Source organism: Artibeus jamaicensis, unplaced genomic scaffold (assembly GCF_021234435.1).
Source record: "Artibeus jamaicensis isolate MK-2021 breed Jamaican fruit bat unplaced genomic scaffold, CSHL_Jam_final contig_332, whole genome shotgun sequence".
NCBI classification, from domain to species: Eukaryota; Metazoa; Chordata; class Mammalia; order Chiroptera; family Phyllostomidae; genus Artibeus; species Artibeus jamaicensis.
The window spans coordinates 37758141-37772609 of record NW_026521788.1 but is presented as its reverse complement, the minus strand read 5'-3'; the positions used below and the strand labels follow the sequence as shown (position 1 = coordinate 37772609).

General features: G+C 55.7%; 1 protein-coding gene across 5 annotated transcripts in view; it reads right to left on the bottom strand.

The window, feature by feature from the left end:
• LDB3 (LIM domain binding 3) overlaps positions 1-13522 on the bottom strand; it is a 66444-nt gene extending 52922 nt beyond the window's left edge. For 3 of the 5 annotated variants that reach the window (XM_037163370.2, XM_037163366.2, XM_037163369.2), the window contains exons 1-3: positions 13232-13347; positions 3731-3882; positions 3146-3221 (exon numbers count right to left, since the gene is read on the bottom strand). In XM_037163370.2, coding sequence (XP_037019265.2) covers positions 3146-3221; positions 3731-3882; positions 13232-13324 — 321 coding nt within the window. In that variant the 5' untranslated portion in view covers positions 13325-13347. Of the gene's footprint in view, positions 1-1387; positions 1747-3145; positions 3222-3730; positions 3883-13231; positions 13348-13429 lie in introns of those variants that run through there. The other 2 variants (XM_037163365.2, XM_037163367.2) reach the window with 2 other exon arrangements.
• Between the last annotated feature and the right edge of the window lie 947 nt (positions 13523-14469).

Genomic DNA, 14469 nt, shown 5'->3' with positions numbered 1-14469 from the left:
GTCCCACGGGCTAGTCCCAGGGTGTCCAGGAAGAGCCACCTGCCCATCCAAGGCAGAGAAGGAGGCCATTTCTACTCCGCTGTTCCCTGAGTTTTCTGGCAGAAGTTCCTTGCTGAAAAGAGCTGATAGTATGTAGCTCTGCCACCTTGGTCCAGGAAAGTCAGGGTGCTTAGACCATGGAGTGCCTGAGGCCACTTTCACTCAGGATCTGAGAAAGAGCTGGGGATCTAGAGGAGGTGCGGAGCAGTGAACTGGTGGGCCACGGGCACCTTCTGTGGCACAAGCAAAGGAAGGGCACGGGCTTGGGTCAGACTGCCCCAGGGTGGGATTCTGGCTCATTAGTGTACCAGCTGTGTGACGCCAGGCAATGATGACGGGCAGCACATACTGAGTGTGCCAAAACAGAGCTCAGTGCTATGCACGTGTTGTCCCCTTCAGTCCTCCCAGTATCGGACAGTTTCATGTCCATGTACCCCTAACCACTGCACCATATTGCCTTGACTCAGCCTGTTCTGCTTCTAACAGAATTATTAGAGATAATTATACCAATTTCAGGGGGCCATGGGAGACATTAAAACGAGATAACAAGCTCAAAGAACTTAGAAACTAATACACACTCTGCTTGGGGTCTTCTTCCCCTCAGCCCCTCCATGATGCCAACGAGCTCTAGATTTTCTTTTAACTCCTGTGCTCACAGAGCCCTACCAGCTAGACTTCAGGGGTCGGGGGCTGGGCTTCTGTTCTGCACAGCCCTGTTCTCCTTGGGGTCCTGCTTCCTTGCTGCCCCGCCTCAGACAGGCTCAGTCCTGCAAGCCCACTCACTTTACACAGTTGTAAAGTCTCTCTGACCCCAGCTTAAATGCTTCCTCCTCCAGACAGCCTTAGAGAACGTGCCTTCCCACCTTTTTAACTCTTCCTTGCTCCTGTCTCAAGGCTCCTGGAGGGGTGTGGACCAGACTGTCTTTTTGCCCTAGGCCTCCTGGAGGCAGCAGGCCTTGTCCTGTGTGTGTGGTGGTGGTGGTGGGCGGGGGGGTTGTCCTGGTATAACAGTTTTAGGTATTACAGTCTTCTGCATTCAGGCCCATTTCAGCCATTTAGTGGCCTGACAGCTGGACCTTGACTTTCTCCAAGCCTCAGTTTTCCCTGTGCAAAATCTGACACATCACCCCAGTGTAGTTGTGTAAAGCAATGAGGCACCAGAGCCTGACAAATGTCACTAGGATCATTGCTTTCATGGCTTTTAGCCCACGCTATCTCATGGGGCTGGGGCTGGGGCTGGCAGCTTGAGGCCAGCCCCTCACTCTAACCACCTAACTAGCCTCTACTGAGCACCAAGGACCCAGGTGGCCCCAGACCACCAGCAGAGAGCCACGTGCCCATTACCTACCCTCCTGGGAGTCCAGCACCTGAGGCCTTCCCTCGGAGGCTCATCTGATACATCTGAGCCATCTCCCTCAGGGTCTCTGCCGAGTACAGGCCAATGGGGTTGTTATATTGCCTTGGCTGGCTGGAACCCAGTGGCACTTTTGGGCTGAGTGAGTCCAGGACCCGCTCCGGGCTTGTCTTGGCCCCAGGGCTGCCCCGTGGAGGGCCAGGGTCAGAGGCCTCCACGTGTGAGGAGAAGACGGAGGTCTGGGAGAAGGAGGAGCTAAAGGTCTGCCTGACCTCTGGGGTGCCCGGGCCGGCCCTCGCCTCGGGGTTGGGGCTGGGCGCCACCAGGCTGCCGTTGGTGTCCTGAGCAGGGTCCTGGCACAGGGTAGCCGCCATGCAGGGGAGAGAGAAGAGAGCAGTTAGAGTCCACATGCATCCCAGTGCTTCTGTGTGGACCTGAAACAGAGGTGTTAGTGTGAGAGCCCCGCAGCCTGCGGCCTGTGCTCTGAGCTCAAGACGGGCCAGACAAGCACCTGAAAGAGAAGGGTTTTGTCAGGAAGAACAGAAGAGGCACACAGTTCCTGGCCCAATTGTTGGCATTGACCTGGACAAAATGCAAAGCCCCCCTCAGAAAGCCAAGCCAAGCCATCCTGCTCACAGGGTTAGAGAAAAGAACTGGGACAAGGGGGCTGTGGTGTCAGGGAGTGGGGAGACCCAACTCCACTCCATGTCTGTTCCCCTACCCCTGAGTAGGGGCCCCTGGTGACTCAGCCAGCCTCCTGTTCTACTGACCCCACATTGAGATACCCCCATTTGGCCAGTTAGAGGGGGCCCCCCAGCTGGTAGTGGATAGGCAGAGTGAAGGGGAAATTGAGGGACTAGGTGGCCGACATTTTGTTCCTTTGTTCACCTCTGCAACTTCTTCCAAGTAGCCTTCTGTCTAGTTCCCCAGTTTGTCAACCACTCCAGCCCCATGTCAGCCTCTTTCTCTCCCCTCTTCCTATCCCTTGTGCACTCTGCCTCACTGAAGAGACAGTCAGTATAAGATCATGCAAGGAGGGGTGGAGAATGGGCCCTTTCTGGAGTAGTGGGGTGGGCCTCCCATGCATTGGGCCCACATGGTCGAGCTGCTTAGAGGAACCTAGAAAGGGGCCTGGGGCACGGGGGTGAGGTCTGTGGCCATGGCTCCACCTTCTCTCCTGTACCTGCCTGTTGGCCACAACCAGCATTTCCGATTGGGCTATATGGGTGTGCAGTTGGGAGGAGGAATGGAAATCAGAGGGAGAAAGCCCAGGTCAGAGGATAAACCCCGAGGGACAGCAGGCCCCTCCACTCCTGGGAGCTCCTCCTGGGGTGACCAGGTCAAGCTAGGGCTTCCGCTTTCATACCACAGTGCCTCCTCCCCGGTGCCTCAGGAAGATGACGGTCAGAGTCTTCTGGACCCTTGTCTCACCTGGCCGAGATTATGCTCTCTCATAATCCCCCAGCCCCAGCTGGGGCTGCCTAAACTGGTATTGCGTGAGCTCAGCCATGAGGTTCTGGCAGGTGGTACCCAGGCAGGCACTTCACACTCAGTATTTCATGGAGGCTTGAACACTTCTCCCCAAAGCCTGCCCCACTCTCCAGGACCAGCTACAGCAGGCCAGTGCTGGGGCAGGGCTGATTCCTTGCCTTGCCCCAAGTGGGCCAGCCAAGGGTCAGGCAGGCAGACCAGGGGCTGCACCCCAAGATCCGTGCCTGAGAGTGGAATCTGCCATCAACAGTCAGTACCTACCTTCTGGTGGGGGATCACTGGCAGAGGGGACTGAATTGGGGGTGTCGCCATGGAGATGGGAGCGGGTCGCTTTGACCTGGAAGAACCAGAAATGAGACAAAGTGAAGGGCCAGGAGATTAGCCTGGGCAGAGCTAGCCAGGGGAGAACAATGGAATACTAGGGAGCCAGGTCAGAGAGCCCAGGGCCCACTGCCCACTGAGAGTCTCCAGGAAACCACTGGGTCTAACCAGGAGGGAGAAGTCATGGCCCTGGGGCACTTGGCAGCCATGGGCCCCTGCAAAGTCCTTGGGAGACTGCCTGGGCAAAGAGAAACCAGGGAAGACCCTGGCTTTTGGGCCTGACAGCCACACACTGGCAGCCCCAGACCCATCTTCTCAGCCTTGTCTGTAAAGTGAAGCACAGACATGGCAGGTGCTTAACCATGACTTGGGCCTAGTCCTTCTGGTCCAGGGGCTGTCCTTACTGCCTGGCAAGGCCTCGTAGCGCAGGGCTGGACCCACACAACTGCTGCTGGACAGCCCATCTCTCAGGCGCCTAATGCCCATACCCCAGCCTCCCCCCTGCTCTGGAGAGCTCCCACCTACTTCTGCAGCGTGAGACTCAGGTTGTAGCTGGCAGACTTGATCTTGTTCTGGGCCTCTAGGTGGGTCATGGTGTCCGTGTTGACGCCATCAATGGCTACCACAAGGTCACCCTGGCTGAGCTGAGACTGGGCCGCCTTGCTGCCCGGTGTGATCTGAGAGGATGGCAGATGGGGAGATGAGCATAAGGAGGATGGGCCTGAGGATGGGCCAGTCCTCAGTGAAGAGTCCCCCAGGATCATTCAGTAGAGGCCCGCCATTTTGTCTTCTTCACTGTGGCTAGCACCCACTGCTCATCACACCCGATTCCTCTTGCTGGAACACAGCTACCACATTTCCTAGTGCTTTGCATCCAAGTGTGGCTGTAAGACTAGCTCTGGCTGGTGGGAGGTGGATGGAAGCAGTGCATACCATTTCCAGGCCTGTCCCAAGCAGCCATCCTTGACATCCTGCACTCTCTCTTCTTGTCAGCTGACTTGATGCAAAGGACCCAGAGGAGAATCAAGCCACTAGCAGAAGAGACTTGGATCCTGGAGTTTCTACTTGGTGGAGAATGACCAAGGAGCATTGCATCAAATGTTGCATGAGTGAGAAATGAACTTTCGTCATGCTAACCCATAGAGATTTGGGGGCTATTTCTCATACCAGTTTGCTCACTGTAACACCTGTACCCTGAAAATCCATGAAGCACTTCCCAGACTCCAGGAGGAAGGGGATACACAGGGGCTAAGCCTCAGCACGACCACAGAGATGCTGCCAGATCAGCAGTAAGGACAAATGCCCCCTCACAAAACATCCTAGTGTTAGTGCCTAGTGCCACCATAGCAGGGTACAGCAGCAGGCTGGCATGCTGCACCCTGCCTAGGTGAGCAAGGCTGGGACCTGGGAAGGTGTAGAAGTGGGGGTTGGTTCCCAAACCCTGCACCCCAATGCCATCACAGATTGTTAGAGTCTGGGGACCCTACCCCCAGTGTGATTGATCACATAGAATGCCAGGTTTGCTCCACCCTGGGACACCCCTTGCACTGTCAGGAAGGTGACACCCCCCCAGCAGCATTACTTGGGATCCCACGATAGTTCAGATTCTACTTCCAATGACATCATGTACGGTGTCAGATTCTGCAGACCTGGCTCTCAGTAATAGCACCCTGAATGCTGTGGAGACCCCTCCTGCAGTGATATCACATGAAATGCAAACTTCTGGAAGGCTTCTGGAAATAGCTTGATGGCCTATTCCTAGTGACATTCCATGGAATGTGATGAAGCTCCACCTCTAGAGATGTCTCATGAAAATGTCCCAGAGACTCCGTTCCACTATGACATCATGTGGAAGGCCCCCTCTGACACCACCCTGAATGCCATGCAGGCCCTACCCCCAGTGACACCACAGGAAAGAGAAGCCTCTGGAGGAGTTCCTTGGCTTTTCCTCCTCAGCTGTCTACCAGCTAGTCCTCCTGGCTTCTCCGGGCATATCCCGGTCACCTTCCTGGCTACACCCCAGGGACAAGGCAGATCCTAATGCTGGCAAAGATGTTTTCTGGCCAAGGCCTGGGGACCATCCTAGAAGGAGCCCAGAGAGGACCTGGGGACAGTCCCAGGTCTTGCGTGTCAAGCCTGAGAGGGCCTCTGGCCAGACCCTGGGCGCCCAGACCTGATGGAAGCCTCCTGCAGGCCCTTCACAGGGCGCTCTCAGCTGAACCAGAGCCCTTGCTGTCATCAGTCTCCAGCCTTTTCTCAGATGTGCTCCACAGGGGGGATACTCTGGTTTCTCTTCAGATTGTGTACATTTTTTGCCTTTTACAGGGTGAGCCCAGGAACCGCGTGTGATGACCCAGTGCTAACAGCAGCACAGGGAGAGCCCTCTCCAATTGCCTTCGACCTGCCCCAGCCCCAGTGGCTGTGCTATGCGCTTGTTCCACAAGCACTGGCCACCTTCTCTCAGAGCGGCCTCCCAGCCCTGAATCCGCTGAAACAGACAAGGACAGGAGAGAAACGAGCCTCTAGGTTGCCAGGGGGCCACCGTTTGTAGAACCCAGCGTGCCGCCCTGCTCCCACAGGGGCGTCTGATAACTGACCATTCAGGCCTCCTCAAAATGTGTACCACTCTCCCCAAACCCAAGGCCACAGGGAGCCTCTACTACTAACAGGAATGTATTGTTCTCTTCAATTTAAGGCATTAAACAATGGGTAGAAAGCAACAACAAAGAGAAACAAAACACTTTGCAGACTAAGACGGGACTCCCAAGGGCAAGGGAACTGCGTGGCCAGGCCTTTCCCTACACCTGGCTTCCCATGCTGCTGTGCACTTTCCCCAGCATTTTATTATAGACATCATCAAATGTATAAAAAGTGGAGAATTTTACAGTGAACACCTAGGTACCCACCACTGAGGTTCTACTGTAACATTTCCCTCAACTTGCTGCATCATAGGTCTGCCCCTCTCTCCATCCACCAATCTAAGCTTGGAAGCACTTCAGAGAAAGAGGACACCAGTATTCTTCCTTTCAGGAGAAACTGAGCAATGCCACTGCCCCCTAGTGGACTCCCAGCACCACTCCCCCGCACAAGGGCTCCTCAGGGGCTTCTAACCAATCCCAGAGAAGGGGCCATCACCCTGCAGCAGAGAGATCCCAGGTAGGAGGGTGGGGACTGGTAGCACAGACCCCAGACAGAAGGGCAGGCCAGTTGCCTACAGACGTAATAGTTTCCAGACAGGAGCAGAGTCATGTCCAGAAGATCATGAGTGACAGTGTAAGCAAGGACGACAGAATGACATCCAAGAGAGGCTGGTGCCAAATCAGCTTGGGCAAAGGTGGGGGGTCAAGAGGTGTCGAATCTGGAGTGTCCTGTTAAAGCTACTGCACACCAAACTGTTACTGTGTCTCCCACCTTCCCCTGGCCAGGCCCTGCCTTTTTTTCCCCTCATCCTTAGGTACAGACTGGAGTGATCCCTATTCCCAAGGTAGAGCTCAGCCTCCCTGGGGCCTGGTCAGTAGCCAGAGATGCTTCTGAGGGAAGCCGCTGAGCTGGCTCCTGTCTGTCCCTGGCGCCTCTCTCCCTGCACCTGTCTGTGCCCGTCAGGGCTCAGCTGGCCTGGCCTTTGGCTGCCCTGAGCAGGATCCAACAAACCTTGGGCTGTCATCCTCTTTTAGGGAGGTGCTTTTCTAGTTCTAACCAGCTTATCTTAGAGATGGAGGCAGGGAGCTCTACCACGGACCAAGGGTCATCAGGTCCCTTCCCCCCACTGTGGGAGTGGTGTGCCGCATAGGTGGGTGAGCCCAGGGCACTTACTCAGAGCCCAGGGCAGTGAAGGGTGCAGTCCAAGCATGATGTACCCATGGATCTGTCAGACTGTACCCCTCTCTGCTTTCCTCAACCCAGGAAGGACCCAAAGCAGCTAAATCCTTGGAGATTTTCTTTTTTCTTTAGTTTTTCCCCTTTTAAGCATTTGAAGGACTCTTCATAATAGTCATTTCATTCCCACTTCACTTTTCAGTCTTCTTGACTCACCAGCCACCTCCCAGCTGGGAAACCAGCCTGAAAAGAGCTCTAGGCCTGAGTCTCATCCCCAAGGCTCCCAGGATGGGCTCAAAATGTTTGGGGGCCAAAATTGCCACCTGACCCACAGTAGTCCTTTCACCTGGCTGAGACATGGTCTTAAGGCACTCCAAAGGGGGCACAGGGATAACAGGTGCCAAGGAACAGCTGTGGCCTCATTCACCTGCAGGTGCAAAGGCAGCAAAGGAAAGAGTGTGGACTTTGGTCTGGGCCAGACCTGAGGTTGCAGTGCCAGCCTCTGTGCCCTCTGCGTATGGAGAGAAACGCCACCTTTCTCCCAGGATTGCTGCAAGCATTACATTATTAAATAGGGTGTTACGTAAGGGGGGTAGAGCTGAAATAGTTTCAAGGAGGCTCCCAACTGAGGAGGCATCTGTGCTGCTCCCCTCCCCACTCCTTCCCTCTGGAGGTGCCAGAGGGGCTGAGGCTGGGAGACTGCATCCCTGGCCCCAAGAGAAACAAGACCCAGAGCTGGCCGAGCTGGGGAGCAAGAGCCTGCCCTGAGTGACCAGTCCTGAGCCAGCATGCTGTCCCTGAAGGGGCCTGAGCATTAGCTGGAGGGAAGTTCTGTCCAGATTCCCAGGAAGCAAGATGCTGGCTGGGGCTCAGGGGCATCCATTCTGTCACTTCCTATTTCCCCAGTCCCCAGGCAGCCAGGAGGGCAGCTGGGCTCCCTGCAGAAGTTCCCATCCTCCCAGTGCTCAAAACCAGACAGGCCCTAGCCTTCCTTCTGCCTTATATTTGCCAATGTAGATGTGATGGGGGATGGGGAGAAGGGCAGCTAGTGGATGCCGTGGATGGTGTAGCTTCCAGCATCTCCTCCCACCCTTCCAGGCTGACCAACCCAGGGGATTTCCTGTAGAGTCCTAAGTGCATTTAACATTGTGCGATTAAATTACTGTTGTGCCACGTTCTGCTAGAGTCCCATCTGGACTCCCCTGGGGCCTTGCTCCATCCCTTACCCTCTCACTGGAAACTGCTGTCTCCCATGGCCCTGCTTCCAATCCCACCCTGGCCAATAAACAAGCCAGAGTCTTATCTGTGCTCAAAAAGTCTCTCCTTGCAGAGAGCATCTTCAGGGTAATGAAAATACTCTGGATACACAGTAACGGTGAATATATGTCATTATACATTTGTCCAAACCCATACAATGTATAAGAACACGAGCGAACCCAAATGTCAACTACGAACTCTGCCTTAGGGCGATAACAATGTGTCACTGTAGGTTCACCGATTGTAAGAAATGCACCCCTCTGGCGGGGGTGTTGACAGTGTGGGAGGCTGTGCATACAGGGGCAGGGGGTATATGGAAGATCTCTGTGCCCTCCTCTCAATTCCGCTGTGAACCTAAATCTGCTCTAAGAAAATACTTTTTTAAAATAATGATAATAAAACCTCTCCCTGCCCTGTGTTACCTGCTCCAGCAGCTCCTGTCATGTTTTGCTCCCTTTCTTCACCTCCAGGATTCTTCAAAAACCGACCAGCAGGTCCTGCCTCTGCCATCTCCCATTCCTCTCACACCCAGCCATCTGGCTCTGTCACCCACCACTCCACACACTCCAATGACCTCTCTGTGCCCCAAGTCAGGGCTCACTTCCTCTCTGGCTGACCATGCTCGTACCTTTCACTGGCCTGAGTCTTTCTCTTCTCTTCTGGTCCAAGCCCACAGTTTTATCTGCGTCCTGGATGTCACCTATAGAATACTCCCATGGGCACATCACTCACAGTGGGCCCCAGAGAGGACTGGGACACGGCACAAAGCCCCTTCATGCCTCTTAAGATGGTTCCTGGGTAGAGGTGGAACGTGGGCCCAAAAAAGGCCTTTGCAATGACTGCCCCTGGATGAGAGGGGACTAGATAGAGAGGAACAGAGGCTCAGGGGACTGAGGAGACATCTCCGAGCCTGGAGGGTTGCCCCAGCAGGGCCCCGCAGACCTTCTTCAGGAAGCCTCCCCAAGATTGCTGCCGTCCCACCCCTTAGTCTGAGGAGCCTGGGGGCTACCCACGAAGTTGCTGTTTCCTGTGTCCTGGCCCAAGGCCTTGGAGGTTCCGTTCCCTGGGACACAGCCAGTCTCATGCCCGCTTCCTTCAGAGCCCTCACAGGGTCAGAGACAGCTCTGAACACCAGGGAAGAGGAGCATGTCAGGAGACAGCGTGGCTGGCAGACCTCTAAGAAGGCACTCTCCAGCTGCGGGCCTCTGTCAGTTCTTTCCCATTTGTTCACGTGCTGGGTGGGGCAGGGGGCAGGTGGGGCCTGGCGGCCCCGCAGGAGCCCTCCAGAGGCTTGCCTGACCTTAGAGGCTATAAACAGCATGAGCTGTCAGCACTCTGAGGCGCTGCCCAAGAAACAACACTGGCAGCCTCAGAATTCCAGGAATTGCGGGCACAGTTGCCCCAGAATAGTCTTGGCCTTCCCCCTCCCTGGGGACCCTCTGTCCTTAGCGTCCCCATTGTAGCTGGGATAGTCTGACAAATCCCGGAAATGAAAACTCAGGGCTGGTACCTACGCATGTCTTCTAGGCTGGCGGGTGGAGCAGAGAAACAGACCCTACCCCGAGCTGAGCACCAGCCCCCACCCCCCATTCTCACAACCAGTACCTGAGGAAGAGCGGGTCTAAAGTATTTTCATGAGTGCCTGTTAGAAAGCCCTCTCACAAGGCACTATCTTCATTTCACAGACAGGAAAACTGAGGCTGAGCTGGTGAACTGACTTCTAAGGTGATACACCTGTGAGTAGCAGAACAAAACAAAAGCACCGACTTCTTCCCTAAAGCTGAGGACCACAGCATGCACCAAGGGGCAAGGCCCCAGCCTCTAGCCTAGCAGCTGGAATTGGGGTGGGGGATGGGTCTTTGTAGATTCTCCCACCCCTCCCCCACTTCCTGGAGCACTGGCTGGGGTTGGGAGAGGGTGGGGTGAGAGGTCAGCTTGTGTTGCAAGCGCAGCCGCACCTGTCTGGGATAAAGAAAGGCATTTCCCCTCCACCCTCTGAGTCTCCCTCCTAAACTTTCTTCTCTGTCGGTTCTCAGGCTGAGACCCACTGAAAGGAGGGCTTGAGGGGATGCTGCTGCCCCAAAGTTGCTACTGTGGGACCTGTGGGCAGAATGAGGTGGGGACAGAGCTACCACTCAGCCTGCAAGTGGCTGGTAGCCACCTTCTTATGGGAGAAGTTGCAGCCTGCACCTGCAGCTGATAGTTGACAGGCCCTACTCAGTGCTTTTCTGTTAGCCCCTAGCCAGAGGGGTGAAGGAACAGGCTTGGGAACTAGGGATTACCACAGGAGCTCCTGTGCAAATTTGAGATTCAGTTTGCCTGGCTCTGAAGCCCTGCCGCCCTGCCCTCCCCCTCAGGACTGCATTGCTGGAGAGGTGGGGGTGGCCACTGCTGAGAATGAGCAGGCCCCTGCCTCTGTGAACGTCCCCTCTGCAATATGCCGCTAGTCACCTGAGCACCCACCCGCCCCTGTCGGAAGTGAATCACAGCTGGAGTAGGGGTAGGGTCTTTCCAGAAAGCTCTGGCCCTGTCTCCCCTTGAGAGAGAAGTTCCTGGTGCAAAAGGGGCTGAAGAGCCACAGCAGGAAAAACCACAGCCCTGGGAAGATGACAGGGCTCAGGGTCTCAGGGCCTGGCCTACACCACTCAGCCTGGGACTGAGTATCAGTCCAGAGTATCCGCGGCTCAGCAGAGCAGTTTATCAAGGTACTCCAAGCCCTGGGGCGGTTCAGTGCTTAATCCAGCTTGCTGCATGGCCTTGGTAATTTGGAGCTTGCCCCTGTAGGAAGCAGAGGCCATGGTGTCCATCCCTGGATGCCTTGCCAGAGCTGCAGGTTCTATTTTTAAAAGTTCCTCCTAGTCATTGGCTCCCGTACATCCCAATACACTCCCTCCCTACAGTGAAGACATTCTTCCTGCTGTCTAGCTTAAGGCCTCTGTGCTGCAATTAAGCCCCAGACTAGCCAGGCCAGGTGACGCATAGACCCTGGTGAGGTAACTGGCTATCTTGGGTGCCACTGAACTGGGAGGCTAATTTCTAACTGCAGGATTGAGGCAGGGAGCACCAGGAGGAGGCCTTGAGGATGATGGAGCTGGAGCAGAGCTGGGCTGGTGGTTGTGGGTGGCCAGTGGACTTATGAGAGTGAGAATGGGCAGCCCCGCCTCATACAGGGAGGAGACCTGCAACCATGGGGGCGGGAAGTTGTGCAGCGTCCTAGGGGTTGTGTTCCCACTTGGGCTCAAATGCCCACATGTCACCATGTCATCAGTGCACAATTCTCTTGTCCTTTTAGTATGGGACCCTGCGGGCTCCAGGGCAGTGGGTCTGGAGGGGTTGTAAACTCAGGTTAGACTGAGCCAGGAGGATGGAGGACTGAGGCCTTTTCCCTGGGCTGGAGGCAGCCCGGCGCCACACACCACAGGAAAGTGGTCTCTATGGCTGTTAGGAGCTTCCTATAGCACTCCTGAGTGAGACTCTCCTTGGGGTCCCTCCAAGCGCCCACATCAGGTTCCACAACATGAGGACTGTGCCTCCAGCAGGGGTATTGGCTTCCCTCCCCTTCTGCCAAGCAACTTTCAGACCTTCCCTGGCTACCCACTCAGTGCTTTCCTGCCCCAAGGCAAGTCTCTGCTGCCCTGGAGAAAAACCCTCTTCCTGTCCCTGGGTGGGCAGCAACCCAAACACTCCTGTCCATTTATCATCCTCTGTGACAGCCTGGGGCCCGAGCCTGCCCCCTGGTGCCCACACCCAGCACTGCTGGGGACTGCCCCAGCCTTAGCCCATCATGCTAAGTATGGCCTTTTAGTATGGGACCCTGTGGACTAACAGCCATAGAGGCCACTTTCCTGTGGTGTGTGGTGCTGGGCTGCCTCCAGCCCAGGGAAAAGGCCTCAGTCCTCCATCCTCCTGGTGAGCTGGCTCATTCTAACCTGAGTTTACAACACCTCCAGACCCACTGCCCTGGGGACTGTCTATGTCCTCGAACATCTCAGAGTCCGCCCTGGGCCACGGGACATTCAAACTCGGCTCTGCTGGACTTGTTGGAGAGTCCCTTTATTTGGCAAATGTTGCCTGAGCATCTACTATGTTGTAGGCCCTGCTATAGACTTCAGGTACATAACAGTGGTTAAAACAAAGCCCTTTCAGATCTGATTTCTCTGCTTTCTGGGTTTTAGTGTCCCCAGCAGGTCAGTAAAATTACTCAGACATTCTCTGATGGTCTGTAACACCCACATCAGGCAGTGATATTCACTGATCACAGACGCTGTAGGACATGGGTTGTTTTCCCAGACAAGCATGGGGAATAAGATGTGAGACAGGCAGATAAAGCAGCCCTGGTGAATGGGTAGCGGCTTAGGCAGGTGAGGGAGGAAGGCCCAGCCTCATGAGGCCAGCCAGTGCCAGGTCCCTGGCAGGACCAGCAGGTGGGAGGAGGGGACTCTTATCTTGGGTCTGGGATGGATGGAGTGGGTGTTAGAGCCCAGGAACCAACCCAATCCAGGCCCAAGTCCTGACAGCCAAGGTCAGCAGTCTGTCCATCCACCTATCCACCCTCCTGTTACCTGCCCTCTCTGTGCTAGGAGTGTTCTCTCCACAAAGCAGTTGCCCACTATCAGGTAAATGTTCCAGACTTGCCGAGGAAGGGCCGAGAAAGGTGCTACACTTTGTTCACTTGCCTGCCTGCCCTGAAAATTGGACACTTCCTTCTCTGCTGCTTGCCCGTGGCATTTCACATTTACAACAGTCTGGTCAATTCAGGGGGACAAACAGCTGTGGCCAAGACCAGGACCCTATGGCCAGCGACATCCAGTGGGGTCCAATGCCAGCCCCCAGACTGGGGATATGGTATGCTCTCGTTTTCAAGAGCACTGAGGAAGATGGATGGACACACATATGCTTCCCTGAACATACCAACCCCTATGGGCACCAAGGCTGTGAGCAGCACACACTCACCCGGGAGATAGTAAGCGGCATGTTGAAGTCCTTGCCCCCCTGCAGACGAAAGCCCCAGGGCCCAGGCCCGGTCAGGGTCACGCTGTAAGACATGCTGGTGCTGACAGTGGTGGCCTCTGTGGATAAGAAGAGGGAATGAGACAGCCCGCATGCACTCTGCCTCTGCACCTGCCCCGGACCCCCGACCCCCAGCCTTGCCTGCTCTGTCCCTTGCTGTCTGGCCAGGCTGTGTGGAGCTCCTGAGAAGCTCCTAAGAATAGCTGGGAACGAATGCCATCGACACTGATATCTGCCCTCTGCTACGCCCATAAATGGACTGTAACCTTACACTGTGCCCGCCCGCCGAGGCCTTCCAGGCGGTCCACCGTGACTCACAGAGCTAATATAGCCCCTGGGGAGGGTGTCCTGCACCCAGGGAGCAGGGTAACACACTGGCCACGTCGGTGGTAATGCTCTTGCCTCCCCGCTCTCCTCTGCTTGTTGTCTCTGCCCCCTGGGGAGCCAGGACACACACTCCCTCCCCAGCTGCACCCACCCCCTGGTGACTTGGGTTATTGTTGCCCTGTGGTCTCTGGTGAAAGGCTGTACCTTACCCAGTGTGGTCGTGATGGGCCTTAGGACCAAGCTGAGCTTCCAGCTGGTCTGGACAGACCTTCGGCTCAGGAGAGGAGTAATTGGCCCAAGGTTTTCCAGCATACGAACAATCAACATAATAGCAGCTCCAAGCACAGCTAAGCCCAGCTCCAGGCCCTTCACATCATTATTCCCTCAGATCCTGAGAGGCTGCCATCTCAGCAGGAGCCAAAACTCAGACAGGTTAAGTGACTTTTCCAAGGTAACACAGCAACTGCACTCAGGCCACACTGGAGTCCAGGCTAATTCCCATGGGATTCGTGCCAGATAATGGGCTCCCGGTGGCCACAGGTGCCTACCAATGCTCAGACTCAGGTTGGGGTCCTGCCTGTGCCCTTCAGCATAGGGTCTGAAGGCAGGTCCGAGGCAGCCCCACACTGTCCAGACCCTCTGGAGGCCCAGCAGTTACTCCTGGCTCCTGTGTCTCATTTGCGCTCTGGAAAACTTGACAGCAGTAAGGAAAGCTCCAGCTGCCAGGGTGGCATGCCAGGCTCCTGTGCCCTTTGCGCTGGAATGGCAGGGGGCGGGGAGCAGGAGGGGGGATGCTGTTTGCTCAGTGTCTGGGACACGGGGCCAGAAGGGGCAGGAAGGGGCTGTACGTTCGG